A 24556-nucleotide genomic window follows, 5' to 3' on the forward strand; every position below is an offset into this window, starting at 1 on the left:
ATTTATAATTTTATCCAATCTATTATAATTTTCTTGTATCTGTTTAATTCTTTGTTCATTAATTATATTAATTTAATTAATATATATATAGCCATTTATAAATTATTTTAATTGTTTGAAGTTAATATTCATGAGAATTATGAAGCTATCATTTAAATCACAAAGTATCTTATTATAAATCTATATAGTAGAAAAAGTATAGAGAAATATGGAAAAGTTTCAAGAAGAATGTTTTGTCTTTGTAAAATACTTGTTTACGCAATATTTAATTTTTAAAATATAAACTTATTCAATCTTTGCAATGCACTATCACGGAATTCGTTTATCTATAACTAATTTGTAATTCTTTCTATTTATTAATGCTCTGTATTGCATAGAGAAAAATACTATGTGACACGTAATAATTGTATATGTACGGCGTAAATAACTATCTATAATTATGATTATCTCGTGATATTTCATACATAAAAATTGTATAACAAAAAAGAAATAATGAAAGAATTCGTAAACGTTGATATGAAATGATCGATGTCATATGTTATCTGAGGCTACTTCTTCAATAGTAGCTCTACACATTGGGCATTCAATCAGTTGTTTTGAACACTTTTGGCAGAATCCTCTGTATAAGATAAATTAATTGTTATATATATTCTTATAAAAAATTGTTGTTTTATGAAACTCGAATTTAAATACAATTGTATTACCTATGATTGCATGGCAATAACCTCACAGATGCCCTCTGATCGAAACATAATGTACAGGAATCTTCTCTAACACTGAGCCTTCGCAATTGATCCAGATATATGTGTCTAGGAAGTACAATCTTATCTTCTGGTTTCAATGAAGCATAATCGTTAAATTTCTGAAATTCTCGATCAGTAGGTGGGTATTTAAAAGGTACATGTCCAAAATTAAATAGGCATTGTTGGAATGACATGAAACTAGCCGCTGCAAAGAATCCAGACCTAAAAATAATCATATCGTTAGATTATTAGAGGCTTTGTTTATATTTTGATATTCATGTGATAGAAAATCATTAAAAAAATATACATACATACCTTACTGTTTTAAATACTTGAATACATGGTTTAAGTGGTATACCATTGATAGAGAATACTATTTCTAGTTTGTTTAAATCCAATAAGCAACCCAAGATGTCACCAGATTTCCAACATGGTCTGTCATGAAATTTTTCACTTCGTGCATTATACCAAATCAGTCTGCGACAGCCATCGTAGGCCAAAGAAAATTCATCATCTCCTATACCATATCCCTCCTATTGAAACATGGCAATTTTTATGGAGTAATAATACTATATATACAATAAGTTTATAAATAAAAAATACTCTCAAATATGGATATTTACATGATTTAAAAACGTGCTATCTTTTGTGGCCCATCCAATTTGCATAACTCCTGTAGTTATTATCAATGTTTCATAATACCATATTCCTGAATCTACTTGAAATGTACATCGTACACTTTCAAAGGAATATGCATCACATCGTGCCTAAAACATAACAATTTATTATCATTACAATATAATCTCCACTAGCAAGATATAGTACAACAGAATATCTACCTCCAAACCATCAGGTGATATTTTCAGGTACTCGCTTACATCTTTCGTATTTAACATTACATTAATACCAGTTACATCGACGGAGTCGTGGGAATATTTTCTACCTTCCATTAAGACTAAAAAAAAGATTCGTAAAATACACCTTTTTTTTTACTTATTAAATTGAGCAGATAAATGCATTTAACGAAATTATATCATATTTACATAAGTTATCTAAACACCACTGTGCACAAAAACCAACTTGTCGACGAACGTAATGTGTTTCTGTAACCCATTTTTCTAATTCTAATAACGGATTTTGTTTTTCTGCCATAAGACGTTTCTTAATTGTTACTTTATTTTCACCTGTTGTACATATAAACAATAATTAATTATAACAAAAGACACAAAAGATTTATATTAATGAAATATTTTTTTTTTACTTGTCTGTGCAAACTTCTCTAGTGCTATCAAAGAATATAACATTACATAAGGCTCAACATCTTTTCGCTAAAAAAAAATAAAATTATATTAAAAATTATTGAATATTAATACTAAACATTAATTAAATAACATACTAGATTTGAAACTAGATAATCTAAAGTAGCATCAGATAATATCGCAATACTACTAGGACCAGCAAGTTTCTCTGCAATACAACCAAGTACTACGCATATATTACGTTGCTGTGTAGTTGTAATTTGTATTTGTCCAAGTTTTTGAGGCAATTGAAACATATGTGATAATCGTAGCACAGAATCCTACAAAACAAAATAAAAAGAGTTATCACTGCTGCTGCTCTTGTTTTTTTTTTTAGCAAATTAAGATGCTGGTAATAATAAGAATTACAAATAAATTCCAACCTTTGAAGGCAAAGGGCAATCATCTAGTAACAATATTATAACTGAAGGACCCAATGGATTGTTCATTGGAATAACATTGACCATAGAACTAACTACTTGTATCCAACCATCTTCCTTGTCCGCAATAGCATTCAATTTTAACATTGCTGGTGGTGGTTCATGATCACTAAACACAAGCAATGCAAAAAAGCATAGTATAAGAAATCACGATACGTATCATATATTACAATCGTCAATTACTTACTTGTCTACCAGAGTATCAAGACTTCCAAGAGTCTCCAATACGAGTTTATCAATGTGTGACGATGTAGGAAATTTAAAGGAAGAAGATGCTGAATCGCTACACGAAACTATACTTATGTTTGGTTCCGGTATTATGGTATTCTGAGTTTCTGCATGATTGTTTCTGCCATATGTTTCAATGTCATATATCCCTGGAGTATCTTTACACAAACAATTGCCCATTCCCACTAGTTTATTAGAATTCCTTTAGCGAGTTATTGTGTCTGTTTAGGTTACATTTACAGAACAGTGATACATCAATCGTACTATCAAATCTCGCATCTGACCAGGCTGAAAGTAGAACTTGAATGATAAATGCTTAACAAAGTATACATTTAAAAATCATGCCACTTACCAAAAAGATAATATCATGATAAGTCATATCCTTTTACCATGTGTTATGATAATATTATAAGCGTCTTTTAACTGCTTATCTGCATACATAACTCTAATATTACAATTTTATGACTAAATGCAAGTTAAACACAACGTTATTTCTCGGTTTAAGTTTTCTTCATTAAAACTTGCTTCTTTTAGCTGGTAGACTGTATTTAATCATAAATGCTCCCTTCGCTTTTTGATCTGTCACGATAAAGAATTAAAGAGATTAGATAAAAAATGACATGTTTTTTGTAAATCAATGTACAGATGTTTTCTTGCAATTTTACGAAAAGATATAGATATGCGTGTCTCGATTTGAGAAATAATGGGATTGAGAAAATAAAATTTTTAGAATCGCAAAATAACGCGTTTCAGTATTGGATCGAAAGTATCACGAAATCGAATTGAGAAACGTCGCCTTTGAGGTTATGTGCTTGTTATTCCACAAATAGCGATTTTACCATGTAGCACAAAAAAGTGAGACATACGCGTCTTATCGCGTTTGATAATACTCTGTCGATCTCGCGTCACACAGTGGCAAGTACTTTCGGTTCATACTTTATAGATTTTACGAATGGCCCTCGTAATCTTGACGTGACACGTTATCGAATCGTACCGCAGCCGTACCCGTGCAGATTGTACCGTATCGCATTTTGTATTCGAGACGCACGCGTACAGGATCACCGAAATTCCGAGAGATTCCGCGTAGATCGACAGCCTTTCAATGCCATTTCTCGTCGTAACGATTGTTCGTCAACGTCGATAAATAAATTGATCTCGCGCACTGTGAAAAACGGCCGTCTTTTCTCATTCGAAGCGAACGAAAAGACGAGTCACTGACATAATACGTATATATTATAATGTCGTGTATACGTGAAAGATTAAAATTTGCAAAAGCCGGTAGCTCGTGAACTTTAAATAAACTTTTGATTTCTCGCGAATAACAAAGCATTCAGAGTAATAAGTTTTATTGTATATCCTTCATTGTTTTCATCTGCGGTTATAATATTCTTATAAACAAAGGTTTGATGCATAAACATGTATGACATAAATAATAAATATTTATAGAATTCTACGTGAGGGACGCGCTCTATTGTGAAATGTTTCTCTCGGTTTTGCTAAACATACGTGTGACGTATCCTCGTTCTCGTGTAGCAACTCGATGACATTTCACCGATTTCACGTCTATGAAATATCTATCCGTCGCGACGCAAACGGTTAAGCGGCGTTACAAAGTTCGCGCGGTTTCTCGCGTATTCGCTCGTTATCGCACGCGATAATTCCGTTCGACTATCGAAGTCGCGAGTACTCGCGGTCCGTTCTGACACTGTTCAAGACGAACTTAACGGCGGAACGGAGCGAAGACGTCCTGTTTTTGAATCTTGCGCTGGTTACGGCACGCAAAGTAAATCATCGGGGCCGTGCAAGATATTCCGAGTCCGAGTCTCACGATCGTGCTCACCGTCATCATCGCGTCATCGCGGTACCCCTTTTTCTCTTTCCAGGATTCCCCGGGATACGTAACGTTATCACATGAGGAAGACCAACGAGTGTCAACGATCAATAGCGATACGAAAATGACTTGGTGACTCATATGCTCGGAGTTTTGCGCGAACCATGGTGTCCGGGGACAACGAGAGGCTGCTACCTGAGCCTGAGAGCTACGCCAAGTGTTTTTACGATCTCTTCAAGAACATCGCCGAGGCGCAGAGGTATGACGACAGTGTGACGTATAACCTCTCCCACGATTTGTTTACCTGACGCCGTCGTAGATGACTTTGCCGCCAATCGGTTTTTTTTACCACTCGATCACTTGACGTTTCCGTGAAATTGTGCAATTTGGCCGAAAGAAGAAATTTTTAATTGACACGGCGGCGTTAATTAAATTCGCTCGCGTTTGTAAACGTAGAACGTAACCTCAAATTTCTTATTTATTAAAAAATAATTTGTTTGTCTATTCCTTTTTATTTCTTATCCGAACCTTTTTTATGACTTATTAATTTTGTTAAAGATACAGTAGGAAGTAGTAGTAGTTCTTATCTTATTTATCTAAATAATAAAATAATAAAATATTTAGTCACAGAATAATTCTCATTTAAATCTTTTTACAAATGGAATAATAAACAGAAATATTTTTTGTGATTCTTTGATTATTATAATTTAATTATATATTTGTTTATAATAAAACAATTTTATTATAATTTTATTATAAAATAAAATTGTGTATGCAGTACTGTAAAAAATACATTTTATGTTCATTTTATGTATGTCAATTTAAATAAAAAACTTAATTAAATTTTCTAGGAATAAGGGAGAATGGAGAAAGTGTAAAAAAAATAAAACTCTTCGCAAACGAGATAAGAAAAAGGTACTGGAAATTAATAATTCTCTTGTTTCTTGTAATTTCTAAGATAAAACATATGATATTTTTTATATACATTATATGCATTATAGATTGATTTAAATGGAGAATTAAATTATAATAATCCACCAGAGATAGAAACATCTTATAATGCCTCAGCATTTGCTGTGTTTGCTAGCGTGAGAAATGCTATTTTAGAAAAGCATGCAAAACTGTCAACTGAAATTTATAGAGCATCCAATTGTAGCTCTCCACCACCAGACCTTAGTGACACTATAGATACAGAAAGCGATGATGAAGATAGAATATCGACTATACAAAATTTACCAAAGGTAAAAGCAACTTAAAAAATTCATGAATTTCTATATAATGTAATTTATTTATTGTTTTCATATCGTTGTGATATTCATTTGTTAAAAGTTTTTGTATGTTGTAATTTTTCTTTTTCTTTAATATATATAAGTAATATAATTTATTTGTGATATACATACAGCTATAAATAATTTTTTAAATAAAGATTGTAGGTATTGGTTTAAGAAGTGTTTTTACATTAATGCGAGAGAGCAGAACAATCGATCCAATTTTATGTACAAAAGCACTGTCGGCTTTATTGGATGTTTTACAAGGGCAATTACCAGAAGGCCTCAAATCTGAACCAGATGACGTCATTGGTTTGTATTTTTAAATTATTGATCTTTTTAATTGACAAGTTTCTCATAATTTATCTTTTTTCAGATCCATTATTTGATCTGTTACTGGATCTTGCAACTTCTCATGGTCCTGAGTCAGCCGCTGCCAATGATGGCAGTCACTTGACAGCTGTTGCTTGTGCTTGTTTATTGAGTCTTGTAGTAGTCAGAGGAGATACTGGACGGCTGTTGGCAGCAATAGCGGCTCTGCTTATGTCTCCTAGAGCATTAGCAATACAAAATATTCAGGTATCTTATCGCCGATAAATATATTTGTTGCATAATAAAAAAATGATGTATATTTTAATATTATATACTTTAATTTTTTAGATGCCATGTGTGTTAACGTCTCTGCAGAGAAGTGTTCATGCTGTATTGTTAGGCAAACTCATGAGACCAGATTGGATTACATATGGCGTTCCTAAATGTTCCAAGATATATACCTCTATGCTTAAGTTACCAAATGAGATGAACAATATGGTATTGAATGAACGTAGTTTTGTAAGTGATGGAAAGTATTTATATCTGCATACATCTCGTGGTTTACTAAAAATTGGAAGTGGCCACAGTGGTACAATATGGGGACATATATACATACATAAAGCAGATTTTTATCCGACGGAAATAGGGTGGCTCGGTTATGCTAATGTTAGTTGCACGTAAATATTTATGAGTGCATTATTTAATATGTAATAAATACTTGACTTATATGTAATAAAATTTTTACTTTACAGAATTCATTATATTTTAAATGTGCACCTAGAAAACAGAGTGAGTTATTAATTATTGATGCAGAAACGCTTATAGTAACAGGAATTGCTGTGTTAGAAGGAAAAGATTGGTCATCCTCTGTCATGTTCTCCGATGGCGAAAATTTAGGAATGATAACTGCTGGCAAAGATGTAATTAATGTAATTGTATATCTAAATATTGTTGTATTATTTGATATATTCATTCATTTTTTTATCTTCTCTCAACAGGAAGGTTTCGTAGTACGTACGATAAATACACTGAGTAATCCTGTGACAGTTGCCTCTGAATTACCATTAAAATTGGCAAGAAAATGCGTAGATATATTTGGTTATGCAACATTTGATGAAGAACAAGCAATACATATTTTAAATCCGGGATACGACGATGAAATTGCAATGGTTACAGCAGGAAAGGAATTTGGCTTACTTAAAACAGTGTCTGGTAAAGTACGTATTATGTGAGAGCTATTTCAAGCAGTTATTATGATCACTTAATATTTTTATATATAAATATTTAACACAATAACAATATAAATATTTAATTAAAAATTTTTTATAGTTGTTATATAGCGGAAAAGGAACTTGCTTAGGCATGAAGAGCAATACCAGGCCTAATAGATGGTTGGAACTTACCTATGGTAAAGGTCCAAGGATTACACATTTTGCAGCAGGTCATGATGGTCAACATGTCGTTATGGTGATGGAAGATGGTTCTGTACTATTTGCTGGCACTGCTAGACGTGGGGAAGATGGAGATAGTAGTAAGTTTACTATGGATTACAGTAATATTGTAATTTATAACAAGACTGCTGCAACTATTTCTTTTATTTTAAGATAAAGCTCGTAGGCAACCAAAACCAGTAAAACCAAAGAAAATGGCAAAAGTGGAAGGTCAATTTATTGTGGATGTTGCTTGTAATAATGGATCTACTGCTTTAGTCACAAAAGATGGTTCTCTATTAATGTTTGGTAAAGATACGCTACATAGTGATCCAGTGACAGGGTTAGTTACCGATTTAAGGGACATATGTATAATTCGCGTATCATTAGGAAAGGCTCATGCCGCCGCGTTGACTAATAAAGGACATCTATATACATTCGGTATAAATAATAAGGGACAGTGTGGTCGTGATTCTACAACAGTGCATACTGTGAATAAAGAAATGTCGGTAGTTGCAATGGAAATGGGTACAGGAGAAGATGAGTTAATAATAGCTGAAGAGGAGAGTGTAGATCCTGCGGAAGATTGGGAAGAAACGAGAGGGATGTGTCCTCCAGGGCAACATCAATGGAGGCATCGCGTTTGTATGGTTTGCACGATATGCAGAGAATGTACCGGATATAGCATATCATGTCTGAGTAGTATACGTCCCGATCGGAATCCCGGTCAAGAATGTGGATGTGGCGAAGGAGACAGTGGATGTGCGGAATGTGGATGCTGTCGTACATGTGCAAGAAAGAGTTGCAGCAACGGCATATCAGGTTCCAATTTTCGAGAATATCTGCAGAGACGATTGGGTGAGATAAAGCAACGGCAAAGAAGCAAAGCAGGACCAAGTGCTGTTAAATATGGAGTAAAAATCAAGAGCATGAACAATCAGCGTGCAGCTGGCCCCAGTATCGTGCAAAAGGGATTTCCAGAAAAAGTGGCATTGGGATTAGGAGTTAATCTCGCAGTAGAGGAAGGTGTCGGTGGTAGCGATGTAGAACGAGGCGATGCGGCGAGAATTGCCAGTATATCACCAGCCAGAGTTCCTATTCCTAGCGACAGTCCTGTGATCCAAGTGTCCTGTGGTTTGCATCATACAGTGTTACTTTTGCAAAATGGAGAAGTATATACATTCGGTAGTAACATATATGGTCAATTAGGTGTTGGAGATTTGGTAGCACATGCAGGACCGATTCAAGTTAAATTGCCGACTATTGCTATTCAAGTCGCTGCTGGTAGTAATCATACTGTTATACTCACATCAAAAGGCGAAGTTTACACATTTGGTGCATACCAAAAGGGACAACTCGGTATGAATTGGTGGAACGGTCAGAATGAATCTACAAACACTACTCAAGCGAATCGTCGTACTGACCGTTCTCAACCATGGCACAGCTTTCCAAATGTAGTACCAAATATTGGTCCTCGGTGGGGTAGACGAGCAACGTGGATTGGTGCCGCTGGAGATCAAACCTATGTTAAAATAGACGAAATAAATTCAATTAGTTTGACAAGAAGTACTGTTATGGCGAATAAAAATTGTATTATCTTAATACCCCATCAGAATGAGCACGCAAATTCTTTTAAGAGTCTCGTGATAAGCAAACGCGACGGAACATGTAATAGTTACAGTGGTGTGGATCAAGTTGATTTCAGCAATTGCGCAGCATGCTTGGATCCTTTATACAACGTTATTTGGACTTTCAATTCAGCAAATAATGAAATAAGCTTGTACAACATAATATCAACTGAAGCTAGAGCTATACCTGGTTTAGAAGCTTCTATTCTCAATCCAGGTTTAGCGCTTCCGGTTGTTTCATCTTGTTTTTTAACACGTTCTCAAGCCGCGATGCATTTATTAGCTTGTTTGGATACATTAACGCAAGCTCAAGATGAAAACTTATTGATAGTTGAAGAAAGTGAATGTAATCAATCGATGCATAGCAAAGTTTACAGTCGTGAAGATTATGCTACTGTTAGCAGATTTGAAAGCCATGGAGGAGGATGGGGTTATTCAGCTCATTCGATCGAAGCAATTAGATTTATGCCTGACACGGACATTATATTGGGAGGCTATGGTTTGTTTGGTGGTCGAGGTGAATATACTGCGAAGATTAAACTATTTGATGTCGGGATTGATGGTGGAGACCAAGAGAACGATGGCGAACTTCTCGCAGAGACAGAAGAGATTCCGTACGAATGTGGTCCAAGACAGAAATATTCAATATTATTTGATGAACCTATATCATTGCAAGCAAACAGATGGTACGTAGCATGGGCTAAAGTTGGTGGACCTTCCAGCGATTGCGGTTCTGGCGGACAAGGAATGGTCACAGCAGAAGATCAAGTCATGTTTTATTTTAAGTCTTCTAAAAGATCTAACAATGGCACTGATGTTAACGCCGGACAAATTCCACAATTATTATATCGTATTGTCACACCTGAAAATCAGACACCAAATAGGCAGAGAGACCAAATTGAACCTGTCTATGTTCTGAAGAGAGAATTCAGTAGGACTGTCACAAAGGAATGCTTCCAATCCTTGATATCTCTCCTTCAATGGAGTTGGAACACATTGAAAGCAACACTGGCCGATATGGCCGTTCATATCGCATCATCGACTCACGCGATGCTCGAAATGGAACGATTGGTATACATAAGCAAAGCCAGTTTAAGACTGCTTAGAACATATACCAATGAAATCTATCCCAATTATGTTATTAAAAAGACTCCTCCCGAATCGGTGCGTTTGGCGGAATGTATAGGTGAAGTGCGAGCATTATTGCGTCAAATTTTATCTGATTCTTTACCGATTACTCTGAAAAGTAAAGGAAAGACACGATCTAATAAAAGTTCTAGTAGTACTTTGGGGAATAAAATGACAAATAGCATATTAGACGAATGTCACAAAACGTTTGTAGCTTGTTATCATGCATTTTATCCTACCGCATATCTTAAATGGACTTCCTTATGTGAGTTGTTATCAGATATCGATAAAGAACAAGGTATGACCTCAAAGGATCGTCTTCTTTCGTCTGTACTGGCTTCTTTGTGCAATTCGGCGATACGACTTAGATGTACGTTTCCAATCTTAAGCAACATCATGGACAACAGTGACAGCATAAAACGGCAGCTTAGCCCATCTGACAATGCCGGTCTACTTATGATGAATTCAACAGAAAGTCATCAGTATCCGATTTTAGTTGAACAAATCAGTTACAAATCTCAAGTAGAAAGCTCTGGCAAGGAGATTTTGAATTGGTCATTCCGCGAAGTACTTGATAGATTACTGGATCTGATATTAATACCAGTCAAAAGAAGTCTTTGTAGAGAAAAGACTCAGTCTCTGCCAGAATTGGTTCTTCATTGCTGTTATTTATTAGCGCGAGTTATCGCCGAATTGGCGGCACAATCGAGCGGAAATGAAGATGAATTGCAAGCAGCTTGCGGTAGACTCATGTATACAACACCTTCAAGATTTACGAGAACAAATCAGTCAAGATCATGGAATACGGGTAATGGTTCTCCAGATGCTATTTGCTTTTCCGTCGATAGACCAGGCATTCTTATAGCGGGTGTTGGTATCTATGGAGGTGCAGGAGTATATGATTATGAATTGGAATTGTTAGATGATGTAAGTAATTTTATACATATATATATATATTCCATTATATTGTTCTTGTAAGTATTCTGTGATGTTAATTATTTTATTATAATAGCAAAATAACACTGGTAATGATCCATCACATACTCAGCGTTGGAGTAGTTTAGATTTTACAAGAGGATCTTTCGGACCAGATGACTGCATTAATGACATAGTAGAATTGAAATTTGACAAACCAGTACTCATAAAAGAAAACATTAAGTATGCTATTAGATTACGAAATCGTGGAGGACGTACTAGTAACGGTGACGGTGGTCTAAGCATTGTCAAAGGAGCCGATGGCACAACGTTTACTTTTACCGCTTGTTCTCTAAGTTTTAATGGTGCGTTAAATCTGTACATTAAAAAAAATCTGTATATTAAAAAAAATTTTATTTTTATAATATTAGCTTATATTAATGTAATTGTGTAATATTGCAGGTACAACACAAACTAGAGGTCAAATACCACATATTTTGTACTATTCAAATCCGCAAGATTCTGATGGGCAACACACGAATAAAGCTATGGCTGAAGTGCAAGCGAGAAAATGTACTCTTGCCATGACCGCAACGATCATTCAACGATCGAATGAAATTTTTTCTTTGGCAAGGGAAAGAGCTGAAGAAGTGATAGCTAATGAAGTCCTTGGTAACGCAACTTTTGTAACGACTCTCTTACCGCTAGTAATGGCACACATTAGTCCCTTAGCTACATCAGATCCTAGAGTAAGTAATTCTAAAGACTTTTTTAAATACGAACATCTTAGATGATGTGATAATAAGAGAAATATTTAACATATATATTTTGCTCTTTCAGAGCAGTGTACAAATTCTTACTCTAATACAAGAGATGTTGCCACACGTTGCAGCTTTGAACTTACTGTCCACAATGGGAACTTCTCAAATATCCCAAGATAGTGAAACTCAATCACACTTTGCTCCTCCAGTTACTACTAGTCATCATTATACTTGGTTAGAAAGCGAACATCCTTATAAACCGGCGACAGTATCGTATTACAAAGTTACTTTTCCCGAAACAGTAAAGTGGCTAACCGTCGAATTTACTCCAGAATGTGGAACTTCACAACCAGAAGATTATTTACAACTTTATATACCACATATAATTCGCAACTCCGTAGGGTAAAATACTTTCACACTTTCATATAAAATATAAGTATATTCTGATATTTTATGTTTATATTTAATTTTTACTTTTACAGAACAGCTCCAAGTATGAGTGAAGATATCCCTCTGCATTGGCCAGTATTACATAAGTTGAGTAATGTTCAAAGTCAATGGCCGCAAAATGCTGTTGTGTTACCAGGTATGTTAAATGCAATATTAATTAAAAATACTATAAATATTAAATATTATGCTATATAATACATAAATGCAATAAATTTGGTTTAGGAAATGAAGTGATATTTTCCTTGGAAACTGCATCTGATTATATGAAAAATGAAAGCTCAATTACCTATGGTTTCAAATGCTTAGTCATTGGTTATGATTGGATAACATCTGGCCATGGTTTAAAGAATTTGGAGATTGAACTGTCTTTCCTCGGAGGAGCATGCGCTGCAAGTCTCATGAAGAAAAATTTATCATTACCTCCAGTTTCCTGTAAGTATAACATGATGGAATTTTTGTTCTATATTAATAAATCAATATAAATATGTTTGTAAAACGTATATTCTTTAAAATGTTTTAATGTATAATATATAATGTGTAATATGCTTCTGATTAATCCAGTTTCCATTTCGAAAAGACGACTATCTCAGTTATACAAAGAATATTATGTTTCTTTCAGTAAATTAATTTATGATACTACAATTTCCAGCGGAAGAAGTTGAAGAGGACTTGGAGTCGATGCAGGAAACGGCAAAGAGGATTTTTTCTGTACATTCGGCATTACTTGGACGAGGATTCGCACTTGCGTCGCCACCTACAATTTCGCAGGCTCTCGACGGCGTGCTTCCATACAGGTGAGTACCTAACATCAGTTTTGATTTTTAAAAAAAGGGAAACTGTGTAGCTGTAATAAAAGTTTGATAGAATGTACAGTATTCTTATCTCATGAAACATTAATTCATATATTATTACATCTGTTATATTTTCTACATGTAAAAAATTTCATGTCTTTTACTTTACAATCGATATATCTGATGCATACAGTTTCTTTTTTATTGTGGAAAGATTGTAGTGAAACGGTGTTTTATTCGTTCGTTTAGATATAGTAAGTTGTCTGAAACAATACTATGTAAATAGAACAAAAATCCGTATAAATATCTGATGTCTATTATCCAACGTGATACGTATAATCCCGATTATCACGGTGGCATATATGAAAAAATCGTGCATTTTAAATATAAATGTAAAACATAAACGTAAACATAAAATATTTATAGGTATTTTCTGGTTAATTAGAATCTTATGTGACCTATTATATTTAATCGTTGAAGACTTATTACATTTTATCGTTAGCTACACGATTGCTTTTATTTGTAATTATTTTTAAAACACGGATATTAAAAATAAATAAATTTTTTTTCATAAAATGATATAAAAAACCTTTTAAATGAAGGAATATTAACATAATCTTCTTGGAAAACAATCTTAATACGATTAGCAAATATATTATTGATATCGTCTTTATTGTATCTTCGGTTGTTCAATGCGAAACAAATTATACAGTCGGCTGTCGTTATATCACAGTCTCACGATAATTATAATTATGTATAACGTTATAAACTGATTTTATTGATCACAACGATATAATTTCACACGCATACATACCTGCGCATATAGTTTGCATGCGTTGCTGTATATTAGACTCTGATCTTTCGATCAGAGCGGGATGCTAATAAAACCTACCTTAGCAGAGATCGAGTTATCGAGTATAAGAGGCACAAAAAGTTTTCCGAGGCTTAATTCTCTTCTTTCATGTGCTCGAGACGAAGCGTTGCTTACCTCCGTCTTCAAGTGCTTCGAGTGTTTGGGCCTTCTGTTCAATAAATCAATTTTAGTCGTACAATATATTATAGTTTCCGACAAGCTTTATTTTATTTCTTCTTTTGTAATTGGCGGAATGCCTTTTTTATGATTATCAAAATATTAGATCAATATCGCGATACATGCCTCCTTTTAATTAAAGAGGAAAGGGACAGGAAAATGTTTATTTATTTTCATTCAATTATGATCTAGGAATACGTTCGCTCATAATCAAGTCCTTTAAAATGCTTTCATTACACGCATAGCTCAAACGCATCGAAGAATATTGCTATATGGTGGGATGTACAATTTTGGTTTTATAAGATCACCTGTTTCGCTGAAATTTTTTTTCCAGCGTTACATTAACACACAGCAAATTCTGTGAAACAACGTAACGTTTTGATTATCATGACTTACTTAAAATTAAATATAAATTATAATAACAGTAACAACAGTTTTTCCTTATATCGCAAAGAGAGATTCATAGAAAATCTTTGCATTTAAATAAATGCAAAGATATTAATAAAATAATGTGATAACGAATTTGCAATACAATACATTAAAAAATTAATTTACTGTCTTTTACGGTCTGACGGATTTCACTTTTTTCGAAAGCGTGTATGAAGCAGTGACGGATTTATATTTTCAAGAGCTAACGTTTTTATCCAAGGAATTCTTTTAACAAAAATGAATAAAAAAAGATACATAAATTTTTATATTTAATAAAATTAATAGAAAGACACATATGTTAAAAGACGTATCTTAAAAAGAATAATCTTGTTTTAATTAATAAAATTATTATTTATAAAAAAATAATAAACTTCAAAATTGAAAGAGAAATTGAAAACACTTGTCATAAATTTATAAAATGATACTTGCTATTAACTTATAAATTCGCCACTGATATGAGAAATGTGGAGTATGTTTTGGCATAATAAATTAATTTTGCTGATTTATTTTCGCTCTTTAATCAGTTACATTGCTATCAATTTTCTATATAAAAACGATAATTTGGAACGATTTTGATATGAAAGTTTAGAGAAGTGTATCATCTTCATTCACTGTTTTTCTTGTATTTGAGAGATCAAAATTTTTGTGAAGTGAACACGAATTATGTACGAATTGTGTCACTTCAGGAATGGCACAGCTGTCCGAGCGAGTGATTATCCCATTTTTTTGGTCCTTTCGTACCGTGTTTTTTCGCTCGAAACGCTCACTAATGTTTCGTCGATAACCATGCTATCGATCGATGAACTTAAAGCAATGCGAAAGATCGGCCCAATCGCGTATCTTGCACAAGACAGCAAATTTAGTTTTTTCTACATGAGTTATGCTTTCTCACTCTCTTTTTTGTTTCCTAAATCGCATCGCTTCGACGAGGGTCTCACTTTATTCTTTTTTTCTCTTTTTTGAAAGTTTAATGATAAACTTAACTAACTGCGGCGACTGATTATCCAAATTCGCGATTCATTCTAAAAAACTTTAATTTCTATGACTGCCTTCTCGAAGTAAAAGTCAGTCCGAGGAATGAGAAGAGTGCGCGATTGGAATAATCGGCCATCGCATGATATGTGAATGGAAGCTTACGAACTGTGTTGTACTAGAAGAGACAATCAGTTACATAAATTGAAAACAATCAGTTATATAAATTAAAAACGATTTGGGTCTGCATATATTTTGCATTTTCATTACCTTAAGCGGCAATAGTTTACACAGTCTATAATACGCACGCAATTAAGATGCGAGGAATTTTCCTTCCTCCACTGGAAGAACTATTCTCACATTCTATGAGCACGTCGGATCTAAGTTTTTATGGTTTTTACTGTTCTTCACTGGCGCCAATTGCGCGACGTCTTTCATAGCTTTCATAGCTTGTACACTCTAAAGCGGCTCGACGTTTCCGCCCACTCGAGTTCCTCTTCAACGGGAGGGACGATCGTAGGCCTCCTCGTCGAGCCGCCTGGGGCGTCTCGTTACAATTCGGTCGTAAGCGGCTCGGCCTTCTCGACGATCACATGAAACTCCGTTTCTCGATATAATCTGCCGTCTGGTACAACCATCGTTATCCTGCTGTCGACCGGCGTGCCGGACGTTGCGGCCTCTCTGCCGATTACGCCGTTCTTCTTCGACACTACGTCAGGTGCATTGGTCGGCACACTGATCCACTTCTTTCTGTTGTTTTGTCGGCGCCTTCGACAGCACCAGACGATCAAACACACGCATATTATCAGGGCGAGAATAGCACCCACGATGATTAGGATGAAGACGAGCGTGGAGCCACCGAGCGAACAGTGACGTCCCTCGTAATCGACGAAGCTGATCGGCGTACCGTCTATTCCGCCGTCCAAACATAGGAAAGTTTCCGGAGTCTCGTTGATGGGCTCCTGGGGTTGCGATTGGGGCGGCACAAACAAATTTTCTCTCGCGTAGAACCGCGAATAGACGTTCGTGTAGTTGAGCACATAGTTCTTCCACACGGGTAACATCTGGCAGTCACATGGTAGCGAGATGATGAGATTATCAAGCTCTGGTCGGAAACTCGTGCGATCGAACATCAGCGAACCCTCTTCGAAGTTGCTTACGCTGTTGTTCTTGAAAATGAGATCGTGTGTCAACGACGCTGACGACGACGGCGATCTAGTTTCGCGATCCGCGCGAATACCTAGAAACGCACCCACGCTGATGCTACCGAAGGTGTTGTTCTTAATGATAACGGCGCCCTGCGCCGTCACATCGAAAGCCTCGCTCTCCAGGTTGTCGATTATGCAGTTCTGTATCGCAACCGTGCGTGGACTCTTCACTATGAAAGCGTTGCTCCTCACAACGCCCATTTTCACGCCATCCAACATGAATTTATGATAGACTTCGATATCGTTCATAGTGCGACTCGGCATCTGATCGCCGAACGTACCACCTATCACGTGTAGATAGCCGACCTCGAACTTTTTAAAGGCTTGTGCCTCCGTTGTTTCAACACGACAGTTCTCCAGCCGTAGGTTTTCCGTGTGAATCAAATTGGCGAACGAGAAGGCACTCAGCTGGCCGATCCGTACGTTCTCGAACGTGATCGCCTCGACGTCGCCGCGAAAGACGAAGCTCGGCATTACGTCGATGCTGCTGTTTCGCACATAGATTCGCGTACGCATGCTGAACGGCGATAGTTCGAAACTCTGTCTGACTAGAGTCAAATTCGCCACGTTCACTAGATCCACCGATCGTAGTCCAGTCATCGAGATCAGACTTGAATTCGCAAGCATCACGGATGAACAGTTGCTCACTACTATCCTGCTGGTGTGTGGACTCAGCCGTCTGTCCCCCTCTGTAGTTAGGATTAATTCCTGCGAATTGAAATAATCTTTTGTCAGAAACTTATTTCGACAGTGTTTAACTATCTATATTTATATTTACATTTAATTTAGTTACGTATATAAAAAAACCATAACTGTAAAATCATATAAATATTAAATTTATTCCACGAACATTAAAAAAAGCGAAATTGTGTGTGTCAAATATTGTAGATTGTTATATTTTTTTAATCGTAGATTATTTTTTATTTAAAGGAAGAAAAAAATATTTTTGAAACCAAGAGACAATCAAGATATTAGCATTCTCTTTCTTTCTCCGAGAGACTAATTTTCGCTATTATTAAGAAGAAAGAATATAGTACAATACATTGAGAAAACAAATTTATTATTGGACTAAATTAATTTAGTTCGTCCTTATTTCTTTCGATGAAGAATGTATGAATTCAAGTCAAACATGCTTATACTTGATTTAAATATACACACATTCTCTAACGAAAGAAATAATTTAATTTAATCAAACGAACCAATTTAGATTAAGTGAACAATTTTTTCTCAGTGTAACATTCGAGTGTAATCTAGTACAGCGTAGTATATCGGGAAGGAGGAATCCCTCTAATAGGGATCGAATAGCTATAATTGCAAGCAGTCTAACTATACTAATTATTCGCAATGTGCACGCCCGGTCTCGCTAATTGCCGCGAATAACGTCGTTATTATAAACATGAAGAAATCTTAATTTCATGATACACTAATCGTTTCCGTTTTGCTCCATCAAGAGATACGTCGCGAAGATCATTGATCTAAACGAAAGTCACGTACTTCTTCTTTTAATCAGCTTTTTTCTTTTATCGAGTGTTCCCGCGAATTTACATCGAGCTATCGGTTCTGTTGGATTTTCCACTCTGGCGCGTGCTAATACGTGTTTGCCCTTGCATACAAATTAGATGACTGCGCGGGATTATCCGCTCCGCTCGAACTCGTCACGTGTCATGCACGTAAACGATGCACGTTCGATATATCGAACAGAGACCGTTCTGTACATCTGCGCGGCAGATGGAATCGAAGGAAAAGCGACATGGATAATTTCGCGAGGCTTGCAACGCGCATCGATATAGCCTCGCATCGAGCCACGTTATTGGAATGTTGCTGGCGAGATGCATTCGTTGCCTCATTTATTTTCGCCGGTTGCAGTTTTCGTCGTGACGTCGGAATGTCGCCCGATAATATTCTAGTGTATCGAACAGTCGATCGCGAAATACGTCGCGATTTTCTACGGCTTTGATTTCTACAAAGGAGTCACGCGAGATAGGTATCTCGCATTCGTCGCTCGAGGCCACGTATGTCGCGCTCATTAATTATCTCACTGTTCTGCCTAATCGATTCTGTTTAAATCTTGTATTCTGAGAGGAAGAGAAAATTATATTAATTACAGTGCATATAAATATATCGAATCGTATCATGTTAAAACAAATTTGTATTGTAATTTATTTTTTTATAAATAAAGATGAAGATAAAACTAGGAACGATCCATATGATAGGATTGCAATGCGAAAAAGCACGTATTCGTTGAATGATAAAAATAGAGAATAGAAACTATAAAAGCGTGACATAGGCCGATGAAAGAAAAGAGTTGTATGCGATATTTTTTTTTAGTTCCGTCATGCATTAATGTCTTGTGCTCCATTCGTTCTATCCTGCCTCTGTTCAAACTTCTTTTCCTGTCTCATTGTCCAAGGTTACTTTTGGAAGCACGGCGCCAAGTAGAGATTATCAACCGTATTATACTTTCTTATTCCGATCTAAATCTATCTTTATCGTTCGTATCTTGAAGGAATTTACGGAACAGAAGATATACGGAGAGTACTGAAATTCAAGTTTCAATCTCTTTCTACGAAAAATCTTGCTGAGAAATATTTGTTGACTTTTCCAAATTACACATCATGCGGAAAAATTGTTAGCTTTGGATCCTTTTAAAAGTTATGATCATCTCCGTAAAATTCGATGTTGATCTCCCGAGACGATTGCATTGGAAAATGTAATTGGCTCTTCTATCGTGACGGCTTATCTATCCAACGTGTTCGACATGTTCGACAAACATAAAATTCACAAATGGGTAGGTAGGTCGCCGCAGATCGAATCATTGTCGTAATTCTACTGGATCCCAAAGGACATTGGAATTTTCTTTCATGAGAATTTTGCACATTTCGTGAAAAACGTGAGGAGGTAAGCTCTGCGGGAATCAGGAAGAACTATACAGGGCGATGGCGCTTTCTTTCGATTTTCAAGCAAACGCGCATCTTTATTCCGTTCATATTTTCTGCTTTAGTTACGCTTGAGCAATCTCTCTATGGTAGACTTTCCGTCTTCCGTACTCTCCAGACATTTTCACGCGTCACGTTCCTGACCTTGTCTCCTTTTTCTCGCACTGAGTGTGGGCTTGTCGATTACTAGAGGAATGATTCCCAGAGGGAATTAAACTCGAGCGTGCGCGCGTTAGCGCGTTCGTCTCGAACTAGTTTTTCAGTTTTTTGCATGTTCGCCATGTGACGTTATTCCGACTACAAATTTGCGAGAAAATCTGGGCGACGAAGAGCGCGATTTCATCGAGGGATAATCCCCGAGAAATTGCGAGCGATCTAATGTCGATTATGATTGTAATCGAAAGTATCTTTTACGTTTCTAATAGAACGTTCGAGGATTCGCTGCATAGGCGAATAGGCAGACACTTTGTGGGATGAAAATGAAAATGATATTCGTTTAATGGGTTGGATTAAGCTCATTGGAGAGACCATCGTCGGATTGTCGGATCCTACCGCGCGAGAGAGGATAGAGGGAACGACTAAAACCGGAAACGAAACGGCGAACGAAAAGTGATAGAAATGGAACCGAAAGCTCTTTTATGTTCCATAAAGAATTTACATGCAACAATTTTGTCACATCAAATTCGTTTGCGAAAGTGAATTTTTCGTGCATTCCTACATATTGCGCTTAATAATAGCTTCTAGTACAGAGAAAATTATTGATGCGATTAATTTTGACCAATTATTCCGCGTATATTACATAATTATGACAATCTGCCGCTATTACGCGATAATAGTTTTTATTTTAATCGGCAATTTGCGCGAGAGAGGCAGTTCGATTTTTCATTAACAGATACTTAACGAAGTACTTTTGTATCCAGAGTTTCATTAATTCTCTATCACAATTGTGTTCATTATTATTATTAGCTTATTGTATTGTGGAATAAATGCGATATTGCTGCTGAAACTGATTGTTGCTACTTACTTAACGTGCATTTTTATTCGTTGCAATTTTCTCAAGGAGAATACGGCACGTTGGCCTTCAACTATGCTTCGCCATTGCCTTTCCATTTTCCAAGTATTTTCATAACCGCGCGCGTCTTTTTCTTGGAAATGGCACCCTTACGTTTCCGACAGTATTTACGGCCATTACTTTTACACCCCCGACCGGGACGTTTTTTTTTTCATCGTTTCATGTCTTATTCCGTCGTTTCTCTTGTTATACGGTAGAGTGAGTAAGTTTAAGGTCGCGTTCGCTAAAAGGCACCTTCAATTATTTATGCTCTCCGTCAATTATTCAACGTGCGACCAAGGACTTCGTATCCAGAGGATTCATCGGTAGTTCTCCGTTGTTAAAAACAGTTTAAAGCGTTTTCGATTACTTGTAAATCGGGCTTTTTTTATTATCAGCTTTAATTCATCGGCTTAAACTGTTTTTACGAAAGCAGCTTTCACATGAATTAATCATGATCATTAATCACAAACTTGGCATTCTAAGATACATCTCTATTTTTCATTGTCTGAATTGCTAATTTCTGTGTTTATTTTAAACGTATTTTTCGTAAAATCTTTTATGGATCATATTCTTTACGAAAATATTTTCGGAAAGCACACAATTAATTGCTACCATTAACTATAAATTTAAACTCGATATCTTATACAAGATATTATTCTTCATTATGCAAATTGTTTTTTTACAAATACTTTCTTAAAAATTTCTAAAACATATTTACATTATTATTTATTTAACTGATTTATCATCATAATTTTGTATTTTGAGAAACAACGATATTTGAAAAGGAATTTAAATTTTCAGTTTAGAGATCATATTAAAATATCAAACTATCTGTTCGCATGAAAACTTTTTGTCCACACATTTTCTTCCCATGGCAATGTAATTATGAGTCTACTCTATGCGTGATGTGTCATCGATGATGAATGGGAAGCATGTTTTCGACCAATTAGCCACGCAGCAGAAATTCAATCCCAATTTTGAGTAATTTATATTCCTTATCATTAGCGAGCTATTTCTTGTAATTGTATTATTATATCTATCCGTTCGACGATAAAGTCCACATATATACGATTCACTTTTTGCTCATATCCGTGCATGAATGCAAGGTCGTCTAATTACTAGCGTATCAGAAAGTAATGCATATATATATATGTTTCAATAGATCGTGAAGTTCCTCGTGAAGTAAAGCTCGCTCGCTTGTTCGCTCGAGCTCATCTTCTGTCGGTCATTTTATCACGCGAACGCGAATTTTACGGTATTGTCAAATCGCCGGCAGCATGCATGCTTCTCGTGCACTCGAGCGGACACAAAGAACGCTTTATCGTGGAACAATAATGACAGCAAGAGACGCTAGCGAGGACGCGCGTTAACATTATCTCCTTCGTCCGGAATATGGTGCACAGTAAAACAACGTCGTTGCATCGCGAAATATTTGCCTGTAACGCGGCTGCGATTAAATTTCCGTGTTGTATTCCGCTCTGATTCTGTCTCTTTCTCTCATTTTCTCTCTCTCTCTCTCTCTCTCTTCTTTTCGCCTCTCTCCTCTCCTCTCTCTTTTTCTTTCTCCGTACGACGAATATGAGACAACGAGACTCGTTTGTGTACCGGTACTACGATACTGGAATTATTCCCGTGTGAATTGATAAAATCTTGAAGTTTTAAATCAAATAACGCGAGAGACTTTAATTGTAGTAACAGGGTTGATTGTTTTATCTTGTCATGTCGTTAAGCACGGTGTGTATATATATATATATATATGTGCATAGATGTATATTTCACGCGGCCATCTCCACCGCAGAATTGCATTCATTATTTTCTTATCGTATTATTTCACTACCATTGCTCGTTTCTCTATCACGAAGGAAGAAGACAGAAGTCGGAAAGGGCAACACTCACGGATAGAAAAAGACAGAAAAGCAGGGAAAGAAACTTTTGCAAAGTCGAATTTTAAACTCTCATCACTGGTGAGAGAAGAGTTTCCAAATTTATTCAATAAATTCCGGCGGTAGAAAAAGCGATAGCACTCGCGTTACCGTGTTTCTCCGCTCGCGTATTCGATTCGATTTAACGAATACCGGCTTCCGGATAACTTCCGGTTTTTCAGCGCGTCACGAAGAAAGTTCTCGTTGGTGCTCGAGGAACGTTGTTCAAGTCTCAAGTCCGACTGGCCATGCTCGTTTATCGCGATATCACGTTGCGATTATGAATGATTCGTGCCTCCAGCGCGCGTAGCTGCACATAGACTGCTCCTTGATCGGCATCGGTGCTCCTTTAATATCGTGGATGGCCGGAAGCGTCGGAAACGCGGACCGTAGAAGGAACGAATAGCTCGCGTGATCATAGATCGCCGAGGGATCGCCCGTTATTTTTTTTTCCCGCTCGAACGAACAGGGTGCGTGGCCGCCGAGGGAGAATAAAAGCAGAAACATTTACGAGAGGGTGAAGAAGGATCGCGGCGGATCTATCCTATCACGTATGTACGTGTATGTACGTATCTATCTGCTTGCCCTTCTCGCCTATGCGAGACCCTACCGATTTGCGTAAACACGCTATAATTTATGGGGGGTTTCCATCCCTCCGTCGCGGTTAGCACCCTCACAAGTTACGAGAATCCTCCGCGTATAGTCGGGAGATTAGGCTTCTCTGGTTGATCAGTTTTCTATTTTCTCTCTCTTTGTCTTTCTGATCAATAGTGTTGTCTTTTTCGATCAATTTATCACGACAACGAGAGCGAAATGGGTCTCGGGATCTGATTATTATTTTTCGATCCCTGTTGCCGCCTCGAGCGATACCGCAACACCGAAGACATCACTGAGATCTCGAGGAGATATTTTCTCGTGTATTTTTTTCTATTCTTCTCTCTTGGCCACAGGAAAGATCGGGTTTTACGATTTCGCCATCGCATGAAGCTACCCGCGGTCCCGCCCCTTTATCTCCCCGTCGAGGTAATTCGCAAATGGAATAACGTCCCTCGCGGAACAAAGGACGGGTAGACAGAAAACCTCGTGTCGCATTGTCTGAGATTTTTCGTGCGATAGCGTTAGACCCGCGGTTTCCGCACGAAACTAGTTGTGAGAGAAAGAGAGAGAGCGCGCGCGCGCGCGAGAATTCTTCTATCGTCTTTCGCCAAATCGTTTTAATCGTTTGAAGTGAAAAGGATAAGGAAAGATCGGAGACAGAGACAACTTTCGTACAATTGGATGTCGAACTATTAGAATAAAGAACTGAGTTAATCATAAAACCTAATCTAAGGAACAGCTCTACCAGAAAATAAATTCTTATAAAATAAAAATTGTGTATTCAAAAGACAGAAATATTTAATAGAAAATTATTAATGTTATCGGAAAGAGAAAGCTGGAGAGAGAATTTTTCTTTTCGTATGAAAGAGTACATATAAAAATACGAGAGTGCAGTGAATAAAATGGAAAGGCGAAAATAATTATAATAAAAATATAATAAGTATATATTTAACAGATGATAATTTTTTTAAAGGATTTATCCGCTGTGTATTATTCTACCGTAATTTATTCAAAAAGTGCGAGTATTCATTATACGAAGAAGGGTTCGAGTTACATGCTTTTCGTTCGTGTTGAACAGAATCAAGTTCCNGTTAAAATACGATGAGCTGGAATACGAAAAATCTATATATATATATATATATATATATATATATTCTTCCTTCGTTCTCGGNGNGAAGANATNCT

General features: G+C 36.3%; 3 protein-coding genes across 3 annotated transcripts in view; 1 reads left to right on the top strand and 2 right to left on the bottom strand.

Annotated features, from left to right (window-relative positions):
• Positions 1-531: 531 nt before the first annotated feature.
• On the bottom strand, positions 532-2889 carry LOC105626786 (RING finger and SPRY domain-containing protein 1-like). Its single transcript, XM_012208082.1, has 10 exons — positions 2669-2889; positions 2425-2590; positions 2140-2322; positions 2005-2071; positions 1787-1927; positions 1583-1698; positions 1367-1510; positions 1059-1276; positions 705-965; positions 532-619 (listed from the first exon to the last, which is right to left on the bottom strand). Exons 1-10 carry the CDS (start codon positions 2887-2889, stop codon positions 532-534), a joined length of 1605 nt encoding a protein of 534 aa, XP_012063472.1.
• Positions 2890-4704: 1815 nt separating this feature from the next.
• LOC105626860 (E3 ubiquitin-protein ligase MYCBP2-like) lies at positions 4705-13668 on the top strand. Its single transcript, XM_012208152.1, has 17 exons — positions 4705-4799; positions 5392-5455; positions 5542-5781; positions 5967-6120; positions 6185-6387; positions 6469-6786; positions 6873-7049; positions 7119-7337; positions 7450-7651; positions 7725-11233; positions 11319-11586; positions 11684-11970; positions 12062-12384; positions 12465-12568; positions 12655-12864; positions 13082-13226; positions 13650-13668. Exons 1-17 carry the CDS (start codon positions 4705-4707, stop codon positions 13666-13668), a joined length of 6537 nt encoding a protein of 2178 aa, XP_012063542.1.
• A 2537-nt stretch (positions 13669-16205) lies between these two features.
• The window catches only part of LOC105626787, a 9569-nt gene continuing 1218 nt past the window's right edge, over positions 16206-24556 (bottom strand). The window contains exon 2 of the mRNA XM_012208083.1: positions 16206-17570. Within this exon, the coding sequence (XP_012063473.1) occupies positions 16206-17570 (1365 nt within the window). The remainder of the gene's footprint in view (positions 17571-24556) is intronic.

Source organism: Atta cephalotes (assembly GCF_000143395.1).
Source record: "Atta cephalotes unplaced genomic scaffold scaffold00006, whole genome shotgun sequence".
NCBI classification, from domain to species: Eukaryota; Metazoa; Arthropoda; class Insecta; order Hymenoptera; family Formicidae; genus Atta; species Atta cephalotes.